Raw genomic sequence first — 27,114 nt, 5'->3', positions numbered from 1 at the left:
TTCCCTTAACTATTAGACAGTAATCCAAAGTTCCAAACATTTCTTAGAAAGTAATTGCTAATCCAAATTCTCAAACAAGAGGAATTATATATTAATATTACCTAAAAGGTTTTAAAAGAGAGTTTTGGTATGCTTAGTATGGATAATTAGTTAAGTAGATTATTATTGTTCAAGCTTATGAACTAGTAATAAATTTGTTCATCTCTGGAGAGTGCAGTTAAACATAAGCGCATATGGACAAGATAATGTTAATTGAACCAGTGTATGCCAAGTAGAAAAGAATGAATTTAGGGTCACTTTACCACAGATAATGTTAATTGAACACCAGTGTATGCCAAGTAGAAAAGAATGAATTTAGGGTCACTTTACCACGAGCTGATATAACCATATCATATCACAATGCACGTGCTTTGCGCCTGTTTATAATGGAACAAAAAATCAAAACTGTATATACTGAATACTTGCTGCTTCCAGTTCCTCTCAAATTATGTAACACTAATCGTGCATGAACATTAAATATGTGCCATGTTGGTGCCGCATTACATCAATTCTTTCCAAACACAAAGGAAAAGCATATTCTCCTGCACTAAATGAGGTTTGAAGAGAAATTATAACCAGCTTGAGCTAGCAATATCCATCTTCACTCTTTAGAAAGCCTAGGATTTGTTCCAGAGCCTGAGAAATACACAGCCTCAAGTCAGATAAGTGAAAGCGTTCCAATGGTAATTCTACTAATGTTTTCAATTGTATGTAATCAAGAGCAAACAATTAAGTTTAGGAATCAGAAGGTAATAAGGCAGAAAGTGACATGACCTCAATTGCAATAGCAGTTGGAGTCAAATCTGATACATCTTTTTGGCCCAGTTTTGCTGCTATATCTGCAAAATAACACAATAATCATATACAGATTTTCTAGGAAGCATACCATGAGATAGTTATGTTACTCTAGTGCTATATTTCCACATATTTAAGTAAGGTACTAGAGAAGAAGAAATAATATTATTGAGAACCATACTTTCTAAGGAGACCTTGGCATTGGCATTTGCATATGCTTGGCTTCGTTCTTCAAAAAGAGAAGACAAACGCATGAAAGTCTGCAAATTAAATCCAAAGTGTAAAATCAATATTGATCCCAATTGCTCCACTTTGTGATCAAATTCATATTGATTACTACCTTAGTGTATGCATCTCCTACTTCAGAATGTAGAAGTGGGCGAGAATTAGTTCCTACAGCTGTTATTCTCTGAGCCAATGCTTCTACAGGTACATCCAACCATATGCTAACCCCTTTGTGCATATATTTCCTAGCAATTCCACATATAATTAAGTATAAGTGAAGACTCAATAATCTCCATAAGAGTTCATCGTTAACATGAAGATTAAATTGGTATACCAATTAATAGGCCTCACAACAGCACCTCCGCCCGTGGATATAACATGTCTATGCGTCATTGACAACTTCCGCAACACCTCAGTCTGCAACCGTGAAAATAACCACAGAAAATGAATGGCTATATTGTGATAATAATAATAAAACAACAAAAGAATCACATAAACATTGATATGATACAATAACAAGTGTCCTTATTACACAAAGGTAAGGAGATTTATATCGCATAAACTGAAGATATTTTTGAACTGACCTCTTTATCACGGAAAAAAGTCTCTCCATAGTGCTTGAATATATCAGCTACTGAAGTTCCATCAACCTCCTCCTCAATCAATGTATCGCTGGTCCCATGAAAAAAGATTGCTACAGAAAATGTTGAGGCGGAACTATATACATATATTGTTCCCTTGAAATAATTTCTGATCTTAATTACAGTCAGTACCAACCTATCAAAAAACGAATAACAAAGCACTTGTGACAGAATCTTCCCTACAGTTGTCTTTCCAGATCCCATCATTCCTGCAATCTCAGAACCCTTCGATTTCTGTTCAATTTCTGGGAACTTCGATTTCTGTTCAATTTCTTGAGTCTTCAATTTAGTGTTTTATACTTTTGCTGCTCTGTAATTGTTAATTTATTACTCTATTTTAATTTGTTACTTTGTAATTGTTAATTTATTATTCTGTTTTGTTAATGCTGAAAAGTGGAAATTCACTCTATTTTGCAATATTGTTAAATGGCTAAATGCTGTAAGTAGAAATGTTGTAGGCGGAATTGCTGATATGGTCTTGTGTTGTGGTTAGGAATATGATGTTAATTTTCATTGTGTTTGGCTTTTGATTTAGGTTATGAACATGGTTAATTTTCAATTTTCCATGCTGTTAATTTTCATTGTTAATGTTCATTGTGTTGTGGGCTTGTGGTTGTTTTTAATTTCATATCTGTTTTATTAATTTCAGTTATGGAAAATAGTATTAATCAAGAAGCAATTTTTATTAATTTCAGCTATATCGGGATTTAATATTTAGATAGAGTAATTCTCCACATACAATAGATTTTCCATACAAGTCATACAAGTCATTTATAAACACACCGTTTCACGTTTTTTTTGTGTGCCTCTTTTTCTTCTTCTTTCTCCGTGCTTTCTCTTCTTCTTCCTCTTCCTCTTCTTCTTCTTTCTCCGTGTCTCTTTTTCTTCTCTTCCTCCCTCTTTTTTTATTGAAATTTCTTCTCCTCTTTTCGTTTTCTCTTTCTCCTTCATCAAAATCACCAGAAAAAACGAAGAAACATTATTCAAGGTACGTTTCTTGCCTTCTCTTTCTCCTTCTTCTTCGTCTTCTTGCTGCATGTTCTTCTTCCTCTTCCTATTCTTCTTCTTCATTTACGTGCTTTTCTCTTTGTTTTCTTTCTTCGTTATTCTCGATTTCCATTATTTTTTGACATCAAGCTCTGAAATCGTTTTTAAAGAAGAAGAAGCAGCAGAAGATGAGGAGGAAAAAGAGAAAGAGTTCTGAATTATGCATAAGGTGTACTTCAATGAATTTTGGGTGTATTTCTTAAATCCTTTGGGTGTATTGATTTCAAGAAGAAATATACTGTCTCTCCCTATATTGGGTGTATTTCTTAAATCCTTTGGGTGTATTTCTGTAATCGTTTGGGTGTATTTTTGTAATCGTTCGGGTGTATTTCTGAAGTTCCACCATCTTCAAAACAATTTCAAAGCTTGATTTCAGAAACCATGAAAATAAAAAAAAAACAGAAGGAGATCGAAGGCAAAGAGAGAACACTTTTCCATACAAATCATACAAGTCATTTATATTCACGCCATTTTCACGCTTCTTAAAAAGGAAACGAAGATGAAACACGCGAAGATGGTTCAGTAACGCGCGTGTTAGGCCCAACTTGTAAGACTTGTAAACAAAAATGACTTGTATGTGTAGCACTCCTCATTTAGATATGCTTTTATTACTACTTAACTTTTGAGTTTGAATTTTGATAAGATCATATGTATTTGGTTGATGATATTTTATGTAGTATTTTAAATTTCGAAGATATTTTAAGATTTATATTAGACTATAATTATATTTTAGGATGTGTATTTATAATTTATTTATTATTCTATTCTAAAACGATTTTTTCGGTTGAACCACCAGTTGGACCGATTAGATCAATGAACTAGTGACTAGAGTACTTTGATGACCGGTCCAGTTTTCTAAACCTTGAAAAAAATAAGAGGAAAGAAAAATGATAAAAAGAAAATGAGAGAAAAGAAAAATTTTTGTGTGGATCCCACCAAAAATTTTTTTCATCCATTCCAAGCAAGAAAACAAAAAGAGAAAGATTATTTTATTTGTATTTACAATTATTATCTATAGTTATATTATTATTAATAATTGTCAATATAAATTTAATTTTAATAATTTTAATATATTATTATAATAGAGATTTAAATTTAAACATTATATCTGTATTAGATAAAATTATAATATTTTAAATATTTATAAAATATAATAAAATATAAATAAATAAAAATATTTATATTTTACTTAATTATAAGGGTATTAATATAATTTTATACCATTATGATTTTTTTCTCACTTTTCTTTTCATCTAAACAAAAGAAAATTTTCTCTTTATTTTCTTTCCATTCATTTTCTCTTCAACCAAACAACACACAAATAATTTTATTTTTCTTTTTATTTTTTTTCTCATTTTTTTCCTCTTATTTTCTTTCCTATATCCAAACAAAGCCTAAAAATTTTTCATCCATTAAGAGAATAAGAGGCACCATGATTTACCACTTCAACTAATTATTTGGATGCAATGAAATATTTCTTTCTGTCGCATGGCGGCAAGTATGAGTTTTTTTTTTTTTTGGTCAAATTATACCCTAAAACATACACATTCCTTTCCCTCTCTTCCATAAATTTCGGATTTAGATTCTAAATTTTGAATTTTACTTAAAAAAAAAAAAAGTGATCTTTTATCATTTATTTTATAAATAAAACCAAAAAAAATATAAAAAAAAACTATTCAATAATAAAAAATTACACTTTACTTTTTAAAATTAAAATTCAAAATTTAGAGATTCATAAATTTCATATATCAACATTTTAGTCATAAGGCAAACATAGTTGCCACTGGACCAGGAAAAAGTCTAGCCCAACCAACATTTTCGCTATGAATTGGGCTGTACCTTCCTATGGGCTTCCCAACCCATATTGGGAACGGCGCATATATTTTCTGATTGAAGGACAGAGTAGTTTATGTTAAAAAAAAAAAAAAAAGAGAGAGCAGAGTAGTCTTGTCTACCCTAGGACCGTCTTACTTTAAGCATTGGTGCACTCTGCAAACACGACACATCACAACGCAAAAGAGTAACCATTAATCATCCCTGTATACTTGAAGAGGATTCATCTGAAACTATTTTCTTCTCTTCCTCTGAGCTCATCCTTCAACAATGGCGACCGTGATGCAGAAAATAAAGGATATCGAAGATGAGGTACCCTATGCTTTGTCTCTAATGCTTCCTTCCTTCCTTCCATTGTATTCTCAACGGAACTTGGTTGCACGCCTCGATTCGTAAACATTTTTGGACTACAAACTAATCCATAAGTTGTTTTCCTCTGCAGTAGTAGGGTTACTAGCGTTTGATTACGAATTACGAAATTTTAAAGCCATATCCTAGGATCCAGTTTTAAGGTGTTATTAATACAAATGATTTATACTTAATATGATTTCTTAAGAAGCTCTATGCATTTCTGGAGTTGGAATAGAAGCTGTGCTTAATTGTGATTAATGTTCCTTAATCGGAATTATTCTCGCCAGAAACTCCTAAATTCTATTTTCATTGGAGTTCATATTTCAGTACATATTGCAACTTCGTCTGATTAGTGATTACGTTCAATAATATTTAAGCATCAAGTAAGATGGGATTGTAATAAATTCCTTGTTACTCAGAATAAGTGAAGTTTTTATGTTTAGGCTAAAACTAAAACAACTAATACTGCAGATACCTCTTAAGTCGTAATTCTGGTTGAATATGTATAGATTGAGTTTGAGAGATTGACAGCTACGATAAGGTTTCATATTATTTCTGTGCATGTGCTTTGTTTCCTTTACTCCCTGCATATGGTAATCAAGAACTGAGGAACTGTATTGATTGTTCAAAGCAGCAGCTGTATTTCCATTGTAGTTATTATTTCAAGTATGATCATTGTCATTTTTATGCTGCAGATGGCAAGAACGCAAAAGAACAAGGCTACTGCTCATCATTTGGGCTTGCTGAAGGTAAACATGTTTCTGCATTGTGTGCTTCATCGTTAGATGGGATATGGGAAAGAACGTGATCAATTTCATCCAAGCACTGGAATGATGGGGTCATGTTAAATGAGTTGGTAGATGGGATATGGGACAGAAAGTGATCAATTTCATCCAAGCACTGGAATGATTGGGTCATGTTGAATGAGTTGGTAGAATTTTGTAGGAGTAATTGCTCTAGAGATTGCATTTGGACGTGCTTCTGGTTCATGACTCATGACTCAAACCCTTTCCCTGAAATTCAATTGGAAGTTGTATTATTAGGCTAAGCTCATTCTGCTCTTGGAATAGGCCTTCTTGTTTCCACTTTCTAGCTGTTGCTGGATACAAGATTCCTACTGATTTACATATTGATTTATTTATAATTTTGGGTGCATGTAGCTCGTACACGTATTCCGATTTGGATAAAACATTAAAATATAAGTTGAGAATATTTGAATTGTTTTTTCATCAGCCTTGGGCTCCTATTGTTAACTTGGATACTTTGTTTGAAAGTTTTCTGATATATGATATTGAAGGCTACATGGGTGTTTTCACTTCTGCTTCGATTTGGAATCAACCACCAATAAGATTATTTTTTATTAGAATTATTTTCCTTGTTATCTTTTACTTTTGTATTTCTGTGATTCTATTCTTGCTGCTAGTTAATTTAATATTGTTAAGCATATGGCCACTCTGGTACTAGGCTAAACTGGCAAAGCTGCGGAGGGAACTCCTTACTCCTTCATCAAAAGGTGCTGGAGGTGCTGGTGAAGGTTTTGATGTTACTAAAAGTGGTGATTCAAGAGTTGGTCTTGTGGGTTTCCCTTCAGTTGGCAAATCTACTCTACTGAATAAATTGACTGGGACATTCTCAGAGGTAGGAATGTATTTCTATGAGTCTTATATACTGCCATCTTCACTATTTAATTTATTCATATCGCAGTGTTTCACTTCTATGAGTTCTACCATGTTTTTGAAATATTGCAAGTGATGTTTCCTTTTCTCTTTCTGAAAAATAAAATAAAATTGAATGGGATAGGTGCATGTCATATCTAGGGTAAGGTTGTTGGCCTATGATATTGAGATCAAGGTTTTTTATCTGGAATCAACCCCTCTGCTTACAGGGTAAGGCTGAGTACATCTACCCTTAGGAGATCTTAATCCGCGGGGACCTTCTGCAGTGGCCCACCATTTATATCTCGAGTTCATTCTATTTTTTTTTAATCATCTGATCTGATTAATTATAAAATGGTATAAATGAGCTGTTACTTATTTTAACTTCTACATTTTGCTATCATTCACGATGTTTGTCAACTATTCTTTGCTTTGGACACTATAATAGTGGTCATTGGCGTCTATTCACGTGTCAACCAGATGCTCCCTTTTTTATTTTAAAAGATAGCGGGCAGCATTACAATTATGAATTATCTAATATGCTTAATAGCTTATGTGAAAGAGTTTCCTGAAGACTTTTACTTGTTTTGGTTTGTGTAGGTTGCTTCCTATGAGTTTACAACCTTAACTTGCATCCCTGGCGTGATAACGTATCGTGGAGCTAAAATTCAGGTGCCACAATATTAGAAAGCTTAATGTTGATGATGTTTTCATCTTTGCTCTTGGTGAAAAATCCCTCATAAGAGGGTTTTCTACTGTTATTGATATCATATGAATGCAACTAGGTTGCGGAGCCATAGTAAATAAAACCATATTTCTTTCTCTTAGGTTTCACTTATAATACTTATCAAGGTCAAGATATTCTGCTTGTGGCTTTAAAACTTGTGTTACTTAAAGCAAAATCTAGTTGCACTTGCACCTCTTGATTAATTAAGATTCCGTATCATGATTGATTTTGTCTGCTTGCAACTTTATCATCCTACATTTTACTATTTTGATAAATTGTGATGTACTTATTTAATTACATGTGACAGTTGCTGGATCTCCCTGGAATTATTGAGGGTGCTAAAGATGGAAAGGGTAGAGGAAGACAGGTAAAATAAAATTGTTCTAATCGCAATTTTAAGTAGATTTTAGTATAATATATGTCAACAAAATTTCAATGTTGATTAGCCAAATCACGTCTTTTGTAAGTAATTAACTATGTAATCAAAGGTCCTTGTGAAACTTGTAAAAAATTTTCCGTTGATCTTCTGCTGAATGCTGTGGTGATATCAATGGAAAACATTTCAGTGTCTAGAGAAACTGTGGTTTTATATTTGGTCATATGGCAGAATTGTTTTTCAAAGGTTCTTGATTCTTAATGGCAGTATTTAGAGAACTGTGTATAATTGTAAGCTATGTTTTTGTCTTTTTCTCCACTGGCAGAAACTGTCTTCAGAACCATACATGATTGTTACATATTTAGGAAGATTGATTCAGATTTCGCAAACTTCATTCCATCAAGTTTCTGCACGAGCATTGAATCTTGTATTTTAAAATATTTAATACTTAGTTGTTGTTCAACTAATATAAGTATATTCATATAGATTTGCAATTAATAACTATGATCCACCATGCAACTTGGCACATTCACACTTCGGGAAGTGGCAAAGACACATTTTTATTTTATATATTGCTTGGCAAATGCAGGTTATCAGTACTGCAAGGACTTGCAATTGTATTTTAATTGTTCTCGATGCCATAAAGCCAATAACTCATAAGCGGCTTATAGAAAAAGAGCTGGAGGGATTTGGTATAAGGTAACCAATTGTATTTGAATTGCTCGTGTCATGTATGCAAGTTTCCACTTGTCTTACCCCCCCTCCCCCTCCCTCTCCCTCTCCCTCTCCCTCTCCCTCTCTTTCTCTCTCTCTCTCTCTCTCTCTCTCTCTCTCTCTCTCTCTCAAAATAAATAAATAAAAAATGCGGGAAGAAGCTTCTTTACTTTGTTTCTCTTTGATTAACTTGTTTACTGATTGACTGTAGGTTAAATAAAGAGCCACCAAATCTGACTTTTAGGAAGAAAGATAAAGGTGGAATCAACCTCACTTCAACGGTTACCAACACACATTTGGATCTTGACACTGTGAAGGCTATATGTAGTGAGTACAAAATTCACAATGCAGATATTACTCTCAGATATGATGCTACTGCCGATGACCTTATAGATGTTATCGAGGGAAGTAGAGTATACATGCCTTGCATCTATGTTGTGAACAAGATTGATCAGATCACACTTGAGGAATTAGAGATATTGGATAAGCTACCTCATTACTGCCCAATCAGGTAATTCTTCATTCAGATCATTGGTCTTGTATACTAAATATCTCAAACCTTTTTCCCCTAGGAAGCATTTTATTTTTAATGATCGTTATTTGTTCCATTTCCATAGTTGCCTTAACTTATAGATCATTATTTATAAAAGTTATATGTTTTTCTGACTATTCTTTAGTGCACACCTGGAGTGGAACCTCGATGGTCTTCTGGAGAAAATTTGGGAATATCTCAATTTAACTCGTATTTATACTAAACCTAAAGGGATGAATCCTGACTACGAGGACCCGGTAATATTGTCATCTAAAAGAAGAACAGTTGAGGACTTCTGCAATCGCATTCACAAGGATATGCTTAAACAGTTTAAGTAGTGAGCATCCTTTCCCAATCTTGAAGCTTTATTTATTCATGAAGTCTTGTGACTTTTCCATGTATGCGTTAAAAGCTACTACATGTTCTGAATCATGGTCACCTAAATTTGCATCATAAAACAGAACAATGAACATGCCTCCTCTCCCCATCACCACACTCCCATTCCGATCCCCTTGCCTCCATTTTTTTTTTCTTTTTCTTTTTTCCTCCTCCCTCGCCTGTATCTTTCATTCACCCAATGCTTATATGTTTGCTGAATGATGCAGTGCTCTGGTCTGGGGTTCAAGTGCGAAGCATAAGCCTCAAAGAGTTGGCAAGGTAACCTACTCAATTTACTCCACTTATTTGCTCCCCCCGCAAAAGTTGTATTTCTACTTTTGTTCTTCCTTATTAGTAAATGTTAATACTAAGTGTAATACGCTGTTACATACCAGGAGCATGAACTTGAAGATGAAGACGTGGTTCAGATTATCAAGAAGGTATAAGAAGTTATAAGTGTTGTTGCAAGATCTTCAAGATGATATCTTATAGAAACATAACAGGGGCATGAGTTGGAACTGAGACTTACAAGCAGTGATTGAAGATCTCTTCGTGATTTCCCCGTGGTTAAATCACACTCAAATTACTTTACTTTTTCAGTTGGGAGTTGAGTATTTTCAGTCCGGAGATGTAATTAAAAAACTCTAGTTTGTGATGTCTCTTTTTAACTATGCCGATACAAATGGTGGATATTTGGGGCTGCTCTTGTAACATGTTAATTGTTTAGATAGATGATTCAGGTGGATATGTTGGTATGTTTTTTGCTGGACATTCTGAACAAGATACAGACAAACTTTATCCATGTCAAATAGTACGACTGATATTGATATAGCTTTTGGAAAGAAAACTGAGAAAGTTTATGAGGCCAGCATTTTTGTTAAAATTTGGTCAGTATTTAACCATCTAAAGAAAAATAATTAATCTTATACTATTAAATCTCATCTCACACTATTAAAAATATTGATGATGGCTAATTGATGGTTAAACATTACAAATTCTGCTAGTCTTTAGCACTCCTCAAGAAAATTAGTACTTTAGCTCGTAATAATATTAACGGATTATAACTTTTTAAAAAATTACGTCAATTTAGTCTGGCTTTGGGATTTTTTTTTTAAATAAATAAAATAAATATTTTATTTACCGAAATAGATAATTTGTAGCATTTTTATCAAAATGTATTTTTTATCTTATTTCGTTTAATACTGCAGTGTAAATGAGATACGAAAATAATTATAATGTGTATAGTGTAAATGAGATATTTAAAATAACATGTAATTCTTTGTATTCGTTACCGAACATTTTACTATTTCTTCTCTACTTTTTTCTTTCGAAAACAAACCAAAATGTTTAGTAGCAGTAGATATTTGGTTGTGTATCCCAACTATCATATAAGAAACAGTCATAATGAGGTGATATTTGAGTGTAAGAAATTTATTCTGTTACGTATTCGGTGAGCTGAAGAGTCTATATTGAGTAATCTCGTTGGTAGTGGAAGAAGAAATCAGAAGGGTGGGGTATAGGATGCTAGTATCGATAAAAAACAGAGCTTTTCGGTTTTGTCTGTTTTGTCTCCATGATGACGAGCATGTGCACCTAATATTTAACATGGCGGAAGAAGTGATTGAACTTTCTGGTAATGTCGGCGGCGGTGAATTTGAGTAGTCGGACTTTGTGCAGGATGACCCACCTTTCACACCTCCACGAATACATGTGGCTAATCCAGTGGAAGACATGGACGTTGATGGTGAGGACTTATACAATGAGTATGTTGCAGATAGTAACGAGAGCGGTTCTTCTAAAGATGATGACGAGGAGGAGTTTGTAGTAAAATCCAGAGACTCCAGTCGAGCTATCATGTCGGTATCTTCTGCTGCACCGCACTCAATTTCGGCCTTGTCATCTGTCCCAGTCACTATCATACATTAGATCTGGACACAATACAAGAGAAAAATTTATTTTTTAAATTAATTTAAATTATAAATCAACTAATTTAAAAAATAATTACATGCATCTACATTGTAAATTCATTTAAATAAAAATATTTACTTAAGTAATGAAAAATTAAATTATTAAACTGTCTGTTTAATTTAATTTAAATAAAAATATCTAAATAAAAAAATTCGTAACCAAATTATTAAACGTGTATATAAATTTAATGTAAATAAAATTAATTAGTTAAATAATTAATAACAATATTCATTTCCCATCTCATTCATAAGTTAGATTATATAAAAACATTTACTTAAATAACTAACAACAAATACATCATTAACTTAATAATTTAATTTAAGTCTTAACAAATTTAAATTAAAAAATCAATTACTTAAATGTTGACTACATAGAAACATTCACATCTTACATAATTAAGTTTACGAAAAATTTTTAATAACTGATAAACTACTATTTTGTGGTTTATCTTGTGCTAAATAGAGTGGATTTTATCAATCTTTTATACTTATTCATATGAAATGCATGGTTTTATATTTTTCTTCCTAAATTGATGCCATGATTGACAACATGCTTCTTTGGCCTTAAATTCACTATTTTTAATCCTCTCTTATTCCCATTCGATGCCGTGATATGTGTGTTAAGTGTTTTCAGAGATTACAGGGCAGGAATGGCTTAGAGGATGGAAAAGAAGCATGCAAAAAAGGAAGGAACACAAGGAATTAAAGATTTGTTAGGCGAGCAGCGACGCGCACGCGTGAAGCATGCGCACGCGTGACTAAGAGAATGCACATCGACGCGTACGCGTGGGTTACGCGTACGCGTGACAGGCCGTCACGTGCTACATATCAGAATTCGCCGAGGGCAATTTCTGGGCCCCTTTTTGACCCAGATTCAGGCCCGAAAGTCCAGAATAGATGCAGGGGTGTAGCTGAGACTTAGACACACTTTCATTCTCACTTAGTTTTAGTTTTAGTTTTGAATTCTAGAGAGAAAACATTACCTCTTCTAGGGTTCTAGCATTTTTCATAGTTTTCGCTTTTGGATTGGATTTAGAGAGAGCTGCTACTACCTTCACTTGAAATTGTCACCATTTAGTTTGCTTTTCTATTACCTTACTCTTTTATTTTTCATTAGTTGTTCCAATTCATGTTCGGATTTTCTTAATTTTGAATTTATTAATGCAATGAACCATTTTTATATTTAATCCTATTAGTCAGTTTAATTTTCTTCAAGTCATTTCTCAATACAAATTTTAGTTTTATTAATTTAGTTTTAATTACCATGTCTCTTTTCTATTCCCTTTATATGTTTGTGAAAATGGCATTCATGTTAATAGAGTAGAGCTTTTAACTTGGTTTTGGAGTTAATTAATTGGAATCCCTTGAGTTGGAAAACTCAAGTAATTTGAACTTTGAAATTGTTATCTAACTCCATTTTCACTAACTCTAGTCCTTTCTCAGGGAGGGGCTAGGACTTCTGAATCAGAGTTAATGTACCCAATTAACCTTCTTTTGCAACTGCAAGAGGATAACTAATTGGAAGCAACAACTTTTACTATGTTACTTGGAAATTCCAACAAGGATAGAAACTCTAATTAATTTTCTCCTAGCCAAGGTCTTTAATTTCAATTACATAACACTTCCAGTTATTATTTCTTGCTTTAATTTTCAGTTATTTATTTTTCTAATTTCAACATTAAAAATTTTTCAGAAAAATTCCTGATCAATAATTCGCACCTTGTTTCAACTCGTTGGGAAACAACCTGGGAATTCTACTCCCAGTATTTTATCCTGAATTGTGACATCCTTTTTAAATTGATAAGTGGAATTTTCGCTGGTTAAGAACTGTACTCGCGACGCTATTTTTATTATAAATTCTTAATCGGCAATTTTCTGCCCGTCAATTTTTGGCGCCATCGCCGGGGAGTTGCAACAGTGTGCTAAATTATTGATTGGTGTAAATAATATTATTTTATTTACATAATTGCATTTTTCTTTTTATATTTTATTACCATGAGCTATATGTTTCTTTCATTGAATGACATGATCATTACCGGATCCGAGCTTAGCCGCATTTGATCCTGAGATCGAAAGAACTATCTCACGTATTAGGCGAGCTCGGCGTCGGTTATTCTCCGAGGGTGGTGAAGGGGTTTTACCCAATTCACCAGCCTTGTCTGAGGATGGGTCTAACGAGTCATTCGAGGAAGAAACTAATTTCTCTTTGGTTAATTTTATTGACGCATCTTCTGTTGATTTGAGTGCAGGTACTATGGCAGAGCCTAGGAAAATCACGCTGAAGGAAGCGAGAGCTCCAGATTTTACACTGCAACCATATCAAGCGCGTCATCCGAACTTGGGTGCAGACTTCGAATTAAAGACTGCTCTGATCAATCTACTGCCCAAGTTCTATGGCTTACCTGCTCAAGAGCCTATCAAGCACCTCAGAGATTTTCAGACAGCTTGCTTAACTACTAGATGGCATGGTGCTGATGAGACTACCGTCTGGCTATACGCCTTCCCATTTTCTCTTGAGGGAAAGGCAAAGGAGTGGTTCTACACTCAACCAGAAGTTGTAGTTACTAATTGGGATTTGCTCAGAAGGGAATTCCTGGACAAGTTCTTTCCAGTAGAGGTTACAGATAGATTGAGGAAAGAGATTTCCTATATCATTCAAGGTGAATCAAAGACCCTCTACGAGTATTAGGAGCACTTCAGGAATCTCCTAGACTCATGTCCCCACCACAAGATTGAACAGTTGGTGTTGATAAGCTATTTCAGCCAAGACATGAAGCCTGGAGACAAGAGCTTATTAAATGCTGCGAGTAATGGCTTTCTGACGAAGTACAAGACGGCGACAGAAGCGTGGCAACTGATCACCGATCTAGTTGAGTCTACGCGAAATGCAGATCAAAGGAATCATCACCCCAGGGCTATGGCAGAAGCTTCCTCTAGTGGTGAGACCGCTGCCCTCACCAAGACTTTGGGAGAGATGACCAGTATACTAAAGCAGCTCCAGCTGAATCAACAACAACCTCCGCCTCCGCCACAGCAGCAGTGTCAACAAATAGTCCCTCAGAGAGTGTGTGGAATATGCGCTTGCTATTCTCACTACACTGATGAATGTCCTCAACTCCAACAAGAAGACAACACCTTGGCGGTTACCCATAACTTCTATGACCGTCCGAATCAAGGGTACTCCCAACAAGGCGGTAATTTTAACCAAGGTGGTCACTACAATCAAGGTTGGAGAGATAATTCCAACCAAGGATGGCGGGATAATTACAACCAAGGAGGCAGAGACAATGGTGGAAATCAAAGGTGGAATAACAATAACTATCAGCAGAACCGGAATCAACAGAATCCTCCATACAGAGCACCTCACTAAAGACAAGCCCAAGCACCTCAATTCAACCACAAGCCCCTCAAATCACCTACCCTTCCCCTTCCTCTAACCAAGATGAAACACTCCGTTCCATCCTTCAAGGACAAAAAGAGCTTTAGAATTTACTTACCTCTAGCCTTACCGGCCTTACCTCTACTCTACAAGCTCTTATATCCCGAATGGAACCACCATCTACCCCCAACAACCAACCTTCAAGTTCTAGTGCTCTTCCCTCTCAACCTTTACCCAACCCCAAGGGTCGAATCAACGCCATCACTTTGAGGTCCGGAACTACACTACAAGAAAGGAGTCCAGAGGAGCCGAGCTCAAAAGAAGATGTTCAAGTTGAAGATGCTGTTGAGGTAGAAGAGGTAGAGAAAGAAAATAAGGTACAAGATATGGTTGAAGACAAAGCTGCTCAACCAAGGAATGGAGTGCCTAAGAAAGATAGTGCTGTGCAAGACGCCACCCCCATCCCTTTCCCACACCTTGCTAGGAGGACTAAGAAGCAAGTTGAGTCATGCGTGAGCATCTTTCCTATCTTTTCCTAGTAAATTTACATCTAATTTGTTGATTTTAATAAAGAATTAATTATCTTTTAGCCAATATGGATGCTACTTTGAGTCTTTTGCAACTTTGTTTGTTTTAGGTAGCATTCGGCTGGATTTGATGGAGTTTCTACAGCACAAGAACCAAAGGAGATGGCAGCGAGGAGCGACACGTACGCGTGACTGACGCGTGCGCGTGATTTGGAGCTTTCCATGGCGATGCATGCGTGTGACTGACGCGTACGCGTGATTTGAAGATTTGCTCAGCGACGCGTATGCGTGATTGACGCGTGCGCGTGACACGCGAAGAAGAACATCGACGCGTACACGTGACTGATGCGTACGTGTGACATGCGCCACGTGCAGGAAATGCAGAAAAACACTGGGGGCAATTTCTGGGCTGTTTTGACTCAGTTTTCTGCCCAGAAGACACAGATTAGAAGCTGCAGAATGGACAAAACGAGTGGTCTCCACCCATCAACTGAAGACTTGTTAATTAATTCTAATTTAAATTCAAATATTATTTTTAGGAAAAGATATTATTTTAGTTTTAGAAGATAGATTTTAAATTAATTAGGATTTGATATAAAAGGGGATTCCAACAGGGGGGTTCCAGAACAACATTATTCCCATTTACAATTTACAATCCTTATTTTCACTCTGAACCATGAGCAACTAAACATCCACTGTTAAGGTTAGGAGCTCTGTCTATTGTATGGATTGATTTTATTGTTTTTTTATTTTAATTCATGTCTTGGTTTATATTTAAGAATTGTTTTCGTTCTTTATCTTATGAATTTGGGTAGAACGGAAGTATGACCCTCTTTCTATTTGAGTTCTTGTATAACTTGAAAAAGCTCTTTACTTGAACAACAGCTTGAAAACATATTCTCCTAAATTTTAATTATCTGGATTTAATGGGATACGTGACATATAATCCTTTTATATTTGGGTAATTAGAGTTTTTGTGGCATATAAACTGGAATTTGATCATCACCCCCTAATTGGAATTAATTGACCAAGGAATTGGCTGTTGATGAATTTTAGAGGAGACTAGAAAGGTCTAAGGAATTAGGGTCTAGTCACATATAGTTTGCCATAAATTAAATCCAACATGATTAAAATAGTTAATAAGAAGTCAATCCGGAAAATAGATAACTCTGAAACCTTAACTGCCTTCTCCATATTTTATTTCCAACTCATTTACTTTACTATTTTAATTTCTGTACGATTGTTTAATGCTCTTTGAATATTCAAACACTCTTTTCTGTTTGTCTAACTAAGCCAATAAATCAATCATTGTTGCTTGATCCATCAATCCTCATGGGATCGACCCTCACTCACCTGAGGTATTACTTGGTACGACCCGGTGCACTTGCTGGTTAGTTTGTGGGTTAATAATTTCCGCACCATTGAGCTGAACCCCAAAATGGTAGAAATCTTCAAAAAGGTTGAGGTAACTATTTTCCTTTTTGATGCTATTCAACAAGTACCTAAATATGCTAAGTTTCTAAAAGATCTGTGCATGCATAAGGATAAAATTAATGATTTAGAAACTATTCCCGTAGGTAGCTCTATTTCTGCTTTAATGGGTTCTATACCGGAAAAATGTGGGGATCCGAGTCCATGCATGGTTACTTGCATTATAGGGGGTGTACAATTTATTGACTGCATGTGTGATTTAGGTGCATGTGTTAGTATTATGTCATTATCTGTATATGATGCCTTGAGGCTCCCACCCTTGAAAAGGTCGGCAACACGTTTTGTTTTGGCAGATAAAAGCATAATCTCAGTGGTTGGCATCGCGGAGGACGTCCTGGTGAGCATCAAGGGGCTGACATTTCCTATTGATTTCTATATTCTAGAGATTCCCCCTAGTGACTCCGGAAGACCTTCGTCCATCTTGCTCGGAAGGCAATTTCTGAAGACTTCGAGGTTCAAGCTAGATGCCTTCTCAGGAACCTATTCCTTCGAGATAGATGGCAGAGCATTGAGCTTCAACCTTGATGAAGCCATGAAGCACCCACTGGAAGATCACTCCATCTTCCAGTGCGACATTATTGATGAGATTGTAGCTGAAGTTCACCAAGAGACAGTGGAAGAAGAAACCACGGAGAAAGGTGTAAGTGTGGGAAGCCCACTGAGTGTATTGAAGACGCCTTGCCACCTGCAGTGGTTCCAGATGATCAAGTGCCCAACCATGAGCTAAAAATGGATTTGAAGCCTCTTCCACCCCACCTCAAGTACGCTTATCTTGAGGACAATCAGAAGCTCCCGGTTATTATTGCGAGGGAACTCACTTCCCAACAAGAGGAGCAGCTGCTTAGTGTGCTGAGAAAACACAAGAAAGCAATTGGGTGGAGCTTGGTGGATATAGTAGGTATAAGCCCTGAGGTCTGTGAGCACCGGATATTTCTAGAGGAGGGAGCAAGGCCTATCCATCAACCTCAAAGGCGGCTGAATCCAACCATTCTAGAAGTGGTGAAGAAGGAAGTGACCAGACTGCTAGAAGCTAACATCATCTATCTAATCTCAGATAGTGAATGGGTCAGCCCTGTACAGGTGGTTCCAAAGAAGTCTGGCATTACCACAGTGAAGAATGAACATGGGAAACTCATGGCCACCAGAGTACAGAATTCCTGGAGGGTGAGCATTGACTACAGGCGTCTGAACCAGGCCACTCATAAGGATCACTATCCGCTGCCTTTCATCGATCAAATGCTTGATCGCCTGTCAGGTAAATCGCACTATTGTTTTCTAGATGATTATACAGGATATTTTCAAATTTATATAGCTCCTGAAGATCAGGAGAAAACAACTTTTACATGCCCCTTTGGAACGTACGTATCTAAGAGAATGCCTTTTGGCTTATGTAATGCACCGGCTATGTTTCAAAGATGCATGATGAGTATTTTCTCAGATTTTTTGGAGACTTGTATGGAAGTTTTTATGGAAGACTTTAGTGTCCATGGTGATTCATTTGACCTTTGCTTGGGTAGTTTAGCTAGAGTATTAGAACGGTATACTAGTTCAAACCTTGTACTTAATTTTGAAAAATGTCATTTTATGGTGAAACAAGGTATTGTTCTAGGCCATGTTGTTTCTAATATTGGTATATCTGTAGATCCAGCAAAGGTAGATATTATTTCTGGTTTACCTTATCCCTCCTCTGTGAGGGAAGTCTGCTCGTTTCTTGGTCATGTAGGTTTCTACCGAAGATTTATCAAGGACTTCAGTAAGGTAGCGTTGCCTTTATTCCGGTTGCTACAGAAGGATGTAGAGTTCGAGTTGAGTGAAGATTGCATGGAGGCGTTTGATAAGCTGAAGGTTGCTTTGACCCAAGCTCCTATTGTGAGAGGGCCTGACTGGAGTAGGCCATTCAAGATCATGTGCGACGCATCAAACTATGCGGTAGGAGCGGCGCTGGCTCAGTGCAAAGGTAAGGACCCTTATATTATTGCTTATGCCTCTAAGACTTTAGACGGTGCTCAGTCTAATTATACTACCACTGAAAAAGAGCTATTGGCTATTGTTTTTGCTCTGGATAAATTCAAAGCTTATTTACTTGGAACTAAGGTGGTAGTATATTCAGACCATGCAGCCTTAAAGTATTTGTTAGCTAAGAAAGAGTCCAAACCAAGGTTAATCCGTTGGATATTGCTGCTGCAAGAATTTGATTTAGAAATAAGAGATATGAGTGGTTCTCAAAACTTAGTGGCAGACCACTTGAGTCGCCTTGAACATATTAAAAATGATTCCACTCCTATCAATGATGCGTTTCCACTTGACAGCTTGCAAGCAATATCTGAGGTGGTTCTTTGGTATGCACCTGTAGCTAATTATTTGGTTAGTCGTACCTTCCCTCCTAATTTTACTAAGCATCAAAAGGACAAGCTTAAAAGCGAGTCCAAATATTATATATGGGATGATCCATATTTATGGAGATGTGGTGCTGACAAGATAATTAGAAGGTGTGTGCCACAATCAGAATTCCAGTCAATTTTAGAGGCCTGCCACTCTTCTGAGAGTGGTGGACACTTTGGTCCTCAGAGAACTGCTAGAAAAATTTTAGACTGTGGATTCTGGTGGCCCACACTTTTTAGGGATGCTAGCAATTTTTGTGACTCTTGCTCCCAATGCCAAAGGTTTGGGAATATATCCAAGAGGGATGAGATGCCCCAACAACTTATGTTGTTCTATGAAATTTTTTATGTTTGGGGTATTGACTTCATGGGTCCATTTCCAAATTCCAATGGTTTCTTATACATTTTGTTAGCTGTCGATTATGTTTCTAAATAGGTGGAAGTAATTCTTACCCATACTGATGATGCTAACGTTGTTGTCTCCTTTGTTCGAAATAATATTATCTGTCGCTTTGGATCACCGCGAGCAATCGTGAGTGATCAAGGCACTCACTTTTGTAACATGAGAATGACAGGTCTGCTAAAGAAACAAGGCATCATTCACAAGGTGGCGACAGCTTACCATCCCCAGATAAATGGGCAAGCCGAGGTGTCAAACAGGGAGATCAAGTGCATATTAGAGAAGATTGTGAAGCCTCACAGGAAGGACTGGAGTGCTCGACTGGTAGATGCGCTTTGGGCTTATAGGACTGCATACAAGACACCTATCAGAATGAGTCCATTCCGCCTCATCTACGGGAAAGCTTGTCACCTTCCAGTGGAGGTGGAACACAAGGCATACTGGGCGGTGAAGGAAGGCAACTTCGGATTGGGGGGAGCCGGCATTGAAAGGAAGCTGCAACTACAGGAATTAGAGTGCCTTCGATTGGAAGCGTATGAGAACTCAAGGCTCTACAAGGAAAAGGTGAAGGCAGTGCATAACAGGAATATCAAGAGGAGAGAGTTTAGAGCTGGGGATCTGGTCCTCCTCTATAACTCAAGGCTAAGACTCATGCCAGAAAAGTTGAGATCAAGGTGGGAAGGACTCTACAGGGTGGAAAAGGTTGAGCCTTATGGAGTCTTCCACCTGAGCCATCCTTCAAGCCCCAACTTCTTCAAGGTCAATGGCCACCGGTTGAAGCTATATTATAGTGAGAAGATGAAGAGCAACAAGGAGCTGGAGATCTTCCTATTGAAGGATCCGGCACAAGCAGAGAACTAAGCTCATCGACCGTCCAACTTAAGGACGTTAAAGAAAAGTGCTAGGTGAGAGACAACCCACCATGGTATGATCCTCCCTTTTTATTAGTTTCATTTCATTCGTATAAGTATTATTTCTCAGTTCTGCATATTTACTTCTATTTTTATAAAAAAAAAAAGAAAAGAGCGCACCCACGCGTGAGCGTCGATGACGTGTACGCATCGTATGCAGGTGCACGAAAAGAAGAAAATAGGCAGAGAGTTACGCTGGAGTTGCGTAGGAACGGTGCCTCACGCATGAGCCAATCCACGCGTATGTGTGGGTGACGCGTGCTCGTGGGGAGAAAAACGGCGTCAATGAGTGTCTTGGCCGAGAGTTGTGCTGCCTGGGTGCTGGCACTGTGCGTTTAGCACAACCAGTAGTCATGCGTATGCGTGACCAACGCTTACGTGTCACCTGTAACTTCCACAACCCACGCGTACGCGTCACATACACGTACGCGTGGATGTGCAACACGACGTAATTGGGTAATTGAACAGAGAGTTGTGCAGGAGTGAGGCTGGATACGCGCGTTTAGCACGGATCCTGGTCACGCGTATGCGTGACTGACGCTTACGCGTCCCTCACCTTTAAGCTCACCCATGCGTACGCGTGGGCGACGCGTGCGTGTCGTATGCACCACCTCACTTATTCAATGTGCAGCCCTGTTCTCCGTTCTCTAAACCTCTTTTTCTTTTCTTTTCTTTTCGAATCCTAATTCTTTCTTCTTCTTCTTCTTACTCTCTTCTTCATTCTTCTTCTTCTCTCTTTCTTAATTTCTTCTTCCTTCATTCTTACTACTCTTCTCTCATTCTCACTCTCAATTACTTCCCTATTTTCTTCTTCTTCTTCTTCTTCTTCTTCTTCTTCTTCTTCTTCTTCTTAAGGTTCTTTTTCTTTCCCTCTTCTACTCTCTATTTTTGCATTCTTATATTGGTGTTAGAGATTTATTTCGGTGATTCCTTTGCTATGTCTTTGCTTGTGGATATTAGGAGGAGTGATTTGACAATTGACATTTTATTCTAGGTCTCATACATACTTGGATTAATTACCTTACTTTCAACTTTTAAAAGTGCATACCAAGTGTTTGTGAAAAAACTCTTATGGCATTGTGATTTCTTTTTTATTTTATTCTTATACTTTAATGCTTCTTTTTCACAAAACCTTGCAATCCATTGTGTATTGAGTATATTAGTCATTAATTGTCAACATAAAAGTGCTCATTATTTTGTTACATGTGACAATTATTTTTGCTATTGATGCTTGAGCTTTGCTTCTCATGCTTGTTACTTGCATGCTTTTAATCCTTTTGCATCTAGTTGTTATGATATGCCTTCATGATGTTACTTGATGTCCTACTTGCATGTTATCGCGACCATGTATTTAAGACGCTATCTTCTCCTTTGGAATTGATTATCACTTGGACTTTCCTCCTCCCGGTTATTGCTATTTAAATTTGATATCCCTTTTCTTTCTTCCTTTTTCAGGATGGGCACCAAGAAGGAAAAAGAGAAAGCTTCTGACAAGACATTGGCGCGGAGAGGAACTAAAAGAGCACTGGCTAAGGAACAACCCTCCACAACAGTCAAGCCACCTACTAAGAGGGTGAAGAGGATTATCAGAGTGGATGAGGCAGAAAAGGCATTTCCCGCCTGGCACTCTGCACAGTTCACCAACCGTTACTGTGAGCAGATGTTCCCCAGCTTGGCGAAACGGAACTACAACAATGAGCACCTCCTCATTTTGCCGACACATTTTGTTGACTTTGTGGAACCTCGCATTGAAAGGAGACACTGGGGATTCTTAAGAAGGCAGTCGCAAGAGGTCAACTTATCTTGGGTAGTTGAATTCTACTCAAACTTTCACTCGCCCACCTTACAGTCTGTCTATGTTCGCCAAAAGCAAGTCCCTGTCTCCGAAGGTGCCATTCAGAGGGTGCTGGATCTTTCAACTAGCTCAGAGGGATTGGATGCTTATCAAGCAGCCCAGCTAGAACGCCAGGCATACCAGTTTGACTGGAAAAGAATCCTTGGTGTCATCGCCCAACCTGGCAGTAACTGGATCTATGGACAACACCGGGCTAAACCCAAGGGCATCTCTGCCTCTACACTTACTTTCGAGGCCCAAGTGTGGGCTCAAATTTTGTCTCATTATGTCCTTCTAAGAACCCACGAGTCAACCTTCACTACTGACATGGCAGTCCTAATCTGGCGCATTCTGACAGAGCAACCACTGAACTTGCCTCACCACATCCATGGAGCATGTACATATAGCGAGCAACTTACCCTTTCCCGCATTAGTCACAGATTTGATCTCTGCAGCGGGAGTTCCCCATCGGGCTGGAGATACCAAGGCCATGATTCCTAGAGATGATCAGTGTGTCCCGAATGGGAAGTAAATCAGGCCTCCAGCACCTACTACAAGCCGGACTGAAGGCCCGACCCACAATGCTCCGGCTCCCTCCACACCACCATCATCCACACCACAGGCACCTTCAACCAATCAGCTGCTCCTTCAGATTCTTGAGAGGTTGGACCAGCAAGACCGGCGGGCTAAGCGAATGGAGCGCCGTAACAACCGCCGATATCATTACCTGAAGGAGCTGATTGTTGGCGCTCACCAACCTAGAGAAGAGACAGACACCCCGGACTCCACATCGCCTCATAGCATGGAGAGCCATGATGAGCCGGACGGTGGAAGCAATGCTCCCAACACCACTCTTTTCATCACTGACGGCACGGAAGACCGTGCCAAACCTTAAGTTTGGGGAGGTCAGAATGACTTCCGAAGGTAACGTCTCTCTCTCTTTCAACACCAATATTTTATTTTTTGTTTTGTTGCATAGAATAACTTGCATGACTAATAGTAGTTGTTTGCATTTAGGTACTACTTGGTTGACTGATATATTCTTTCTCAAGACACTATTCTATAGTATTTCATTAATTCAAATTAAAAATTTTGTTAAACTTGTTTGAAGATTTTAATTTGGAACATAGTTTAGAGCTAAGAACACACAACCTGTGAGATTTTGAGCTTAATTATATGGTTACACTATTTAACCATAATTTTCTTCTTGTGTGTTTTCTCCTCTATGATTGCAATCTTTGGTTTGTTCCATTCCATATGTCCATTGTTTAGTATATATTCATGCATACATGTGATTGAGGCCATCATTTGATATTAGCTCACTTATCCCAAATAGCCTACCATTTCATTTACCTTTGTTTGCCACCTTGAGACTCTTTAACCCCCAATTGTTCTTTATAATACCATATCACTAGCCTTAAGCAGAAAAACAATTAATCACCCTATTTGAATCTTTGGTTAGCTTAAGATAGAGATTGTATGTTAACTAAGTGTGGGAAATTGTGGGAACTATGGTTGATGAGAATGTATTTTGCTCTTATTGACAAATATTGAGAATTTAGGTGCTCACTCGTGTAAAATTAGAAAATCATATGCATTGATAAATTATGCTTTCAATTAAAAAAAATAAAAAAAAAGAAAAGAGCACACCCACGCGTGAGCGTTGATGACGCGTACGCATCTTATGTAGGTGCGCGAAAAGAAGAAAATAGGTAGAGAGTTGCGCTGGAGTTGCGCAGGAACGGTGCCTCACGCATGAGCCAACCCACGCGTACGCGTGGGTGACGCGTGCGCGTGGGGAGAAAAATGGCATCAATGGGTGTCTTGGCCGAGAGTTGTGCTGCCTGGGTGCTGGCACTGTGCATTTAGCACGACCAGTAGTCACGCGTATGCGTGGATGTGCAACATGGTGTAATTGGGTAATTGAACAGAGAGTTGTGCGGGAGTGAGGCTGGATACACACGTTTAGCATGGATCTTGGTCACGCATACGTTGGGACGAATATTATCCATGGGCAGGATCCCAAGCTGACAAGGGAAAAACAACACCCCAAACTCAATATTATCCATGGGACGAATTCCAAGCTGACATGGGGAGACAACACCCCAAGATGACATGGGATAGACAACACCCCAAACTCAATAATATTCACGGAAAAAATCCCCGGCTGACATGGGGAGACAACACCCCAAGCTGACATGGGGGAGACAACACACCAAACTCAATATATTCAATCATTTCTCATTCTCAATAATAATCCATAGCTCATCACATCTTCCTCAACGTTACTTTACTTTCTCTTAACTGCCTTATATGCCATTTTCATCATCCTTATTAATCAAGTACCATCCTCTCTAACCACATATTACCTTTTCAAAAATCTTTCTTCATCTCCAAGTTACAATAATTTCCTAACTTTCTCCTATTACTAGACTTACTAATAAATCTAGGGCTAAAGTAATGAAAATAGAAGTTTAGAGGTTCAAATTTGAGCTTTAACACACAAAATCTATTTTTGCTGAAACAGGGGCCACGCGTATGCGTGGGAGTGCATTTCTAGAAGGTCACGCATACGCGTGGGCGTACAATTTTCTATGCTTGCGTACGCAAGCACCCTACTCGCGTAAGCAAGATACCCAACCCGAATAGGTTGGTCGCGTCACGTGCAATGGTCGCGTACGCGAGTTATGTAGAACAGCAAAAATGCTAAATACTGCAGAATTTTCAGCTTTGCACTCCTAACTTCCGACGCCCATAACGTTTTCGTTTTAAAATATTTTTCATCCGTTTTTTGAACGGCATAAACTTCACGAATCCAATTTTTATATGAAAGAAGTTTAATTCAATTTGGAGGTCTGGAAGCCAAGTTATGACTCGCCGAAGTTTGACCAAAAATTAACTTTACACAAAAACCTTCAAACCTTTATTTTCATTAATTCACCATTCAATATCAATCCTCTTACACTCAAAATTAGTTCCAACACTTGTAATATTACAACAACACAGCTCTACACCCTTCCATCATCCATCACACCTCAATTCTAAACAATTCTCTTGCATAACTTCATAATTATATCAAGAAGACCACCAACCATCCATCATCTATACACATTCATTATTCTCAATTTATCAATCATCATTAAATCATCATTTAACATCCAAATTTTCATTCTCAATATTAAACAACAAACCCATACTCAACTTGGTTCATAGTTATCAACACATGCTCAACATATATCATCAATCCAAGTCACAATTACTAAACATTCAACACCCTTAATCATTCCAACCTTCATCTCCACTATCAAACAACAATCAACTCCCAAATAAATTCACAATTATTCTCAAGGCACTAAACAATTTAACATACACATACAATCATTCCTATCTTATAGTCAACTAGCCTAAGTTTTCACAAAACATTATACATTAAATACGTGAGAAATAAACCATACTTTGGCCGATTTTTTGATAAAATCTGGAACACTCCTAATTCACTTTTCCCTCAAGATTTCAAGGCTCAACACCTCTCAAACAGATTTTCCAGAACCAAAACCCACTCTAAGCTTTCCAAGACCTCAATTAAACTCCAAACCACTTACATATACATTACCTAATACACATTAACATCCACACATACAAACTCAAAACCCAAACACATATACTCAATGAATTCCACTAAGGTTATGAATTCTTACTGTACCCACAAACTCAACAGACCAAGCCCATCAATCTTTGCAAGTTAATTCGAACCTAAACACCGGAATTACACAAAATCTCAACATCTTTACCTAATAAATTCGAAATTCAATGGCTGGGAGACTGGTGATAAAACGTGACTTACCTTTCAAATAATCTTGTGAGATTTGTAGAGAATTCTGGGACAAACGCGTAGCCACTGACGGCTCGTCAATCGGAGCTTCGGATAAAAAATTATGTGAATTTAATTATCAAGTGAGGGTTTTGTGGATTTTGGAAGGTGTTCTTCCCTTTTGCTACCCTTGCAGCGTGTTTGGCTTGCACGGAGAGTAAATGAGCTGAAGCTCATTGACTTTTATGTGTTGGGTTGGGCCTTGGGCCCAATACGAGCCCAGTTCGTCCGATTTGGGCCGTTCGACCCAATCTTGGGCCAAATTCTTTAAAATTAGTGTCAAAATTCTCGATTTAATTAGCTCTATCATATTAAACTACAAAATTCTATTTTCTAATTTTCTTGATTAATAATTCATTTATTAACTAATTATTCACTAATCACTTGGGGTATAAGCCACTAAGATCTTAATCATACTCCTACTCTGCTAGACCTCTCCTTGAATCCCTTTATCTCTTTAACTAAATGTCATCGACCTTTACTCCAGCTGCACGAGTTCTAATCCTTGTCTTTCTCCACCACCTAATCCATTACCGTCTCCATCACAATCTCTAGGTTATTCGCTCCATCCTTTCAGTAGTAGCTTGCATAGTAGCATCCCAGCCGTATCACCTCACTTGCGTCCACGAAATGCCCTTTGGGGTCATGTCCACACCAAACAATTGATATTAAGGTAATCAGTCTTAATATTTAAAGTCTAGTGCTTTAAATCTTCAAACGTAATGCTCATGAGTATTTATGCTATATATGTCAAGCAGACATCCTAAATAGCATGTACACATAGCCAGAGTATGCTCAAAAGCATAGTCAGTCCATTCCCCAGGCTCTACAAAAACAAACTGCTTTGATACCATAATGTAACACCCTACCACACAGAGTCTGATGCTTAAGTCATAAAGCTGAGGTGGCAAGGTATTACGATCTCTAAAAGTAAAAATATATAAATATATATAATAATAATAGTTGAAAGGAATTCATATCGAAGAGCCTGTGAAGACAGGTCGTAATGCTCATGTAAATGGAAAACTTGCGTACGAAGA

General features: G+C 37.4%; 2 protein-coding genes across 2 annotated transcripts; one reads left to right on the top strand and one right to left on the bottom strand.

The window, feature by feature from the left end:
* Positions 1–282: 282 nt before the first annotated feature.
* Positions 283–1,993, bottom strand: LOC112754817 (shikimate kinase 1, chloroplastic-like). Its single transcript, XM_025802597.3, has 7 exons — positions 1,837–1,993; positions 1,644–1,731; positions 1,394–1,476; positions 1,175–1,304; positions 1,016–1,094; positions 814–878; positions 283–675 (listed from the first exon to the last, which is right to left on the bottom strand). The coding sequence occupies exons 1-7, from the start codon at positions 1,905–1,907 to the stop codon at positions 625–627; spliced, it is 567 nt and encodes a 188-aa protein (XP_025658382.1). The 5' UTR covers positions 1,908–1,993; the 3' UTR covers positions 283–624.
* A 2,663-nt stretch (positions 1,994–4,656) lies between these two features.
* On the top strand, positions 4,657–10,181 carry LOC112754816 (developmentally-regulated G-protein 3). Its single transcript, XM_025802595.3, has 10 exons — positions 4,657–4,892; positions 5,627–5,680; positions 6,396–6,569; positions 7,187–7,258; positions 7,621–7,680; positions 8,279–8,388; positions 8,615–8,914; positions 9,081–9,272; positions 9,541–9,592; positions 9,709–10,181. Exons 1-10 carry the CDS (start codon positions 4,851–4,853, stop codon positions 9,757–9,759), a joined length of 1,107 nt encoding a protein of 368 aa, XP_025658380.1. The 5' UTR covers positions 4,657–4,850; the 3' UTR covers positions 9,760–10,181.
* The last annotated feature ends 16,933 nt before the right edge of the window (positions 10,182–27,114 follow it).

Source organism: Arachis hypogaea, chromosome 16 (genome assembly GCF_003086295.3).
Source record: "Arachis hypogaea cultivar Tifrunner chromosome 16, arahy.Tifrunner.gnm2.J5K5, whole genome shotgun sequence".
Classification (NCBI taxonomy): domain Eukaryota; kingdom Viridiplantae; phylum Streptophyta; class Magnoliopsida; order Fabales; family Fabaceae; genus Arachis; species Arachis hypogaea.
Note: the sequence above shows the minus strand (reverse complement) of the source record. Positions and strands in the feature narration are given on the sequence as shown.

What these genes read in the sequence shown, in the direction of transcription:
- LOC112754817 (XM_025802597.3), bottom strand. Translation starts at nt 1,907, where the DNA reads ATGATGGGATCTGGAAAGACAACTGTAGGGAAGATTCTGTCACAAGTG. An exon ending in GTTGTGAGGCCTATTAATTG is followed by an intron (nt 1,305 to 1,393) that starts GTATACCAATTT and finishes TGGAATTGCTAG; the next exon opens with GAAATATATGCACAAAGGGG. An exon ending in CAACTGCTATTGCAATTGAG is followed by an intron (nt 676 to 813) that starts GTCATGTCACTT and finishes TGTATTTCTCAG; the next exon opens with GCTCTGGAACAAATCCTAGG.
- LOC112754816 (XM_025802595.3), top strand. Translation starts at nt 4,851, where the DNA reads ATGGCGACCGTGATGCAGAAAATAAAGGATATCGAAGATGAG. An exon ending in TAAAGGATATCGAAGATGAG is followed by an intron (nt 4,893 to 5,626) that starts GTACCCTATGCT and finishes TTTATGCTGCAG; the next exon opens with ATGGCAAGAACGCAAAAGAA. An exon ending in TGACTGGGACATTCTCAGAG is followed by an intron (nt 6,570 to 7,186) that starts GTAGGAATGTAT and finishes TGGTTTGTGTAG; the next exon opens with GTTGCTTCCTATGAGTTTAC.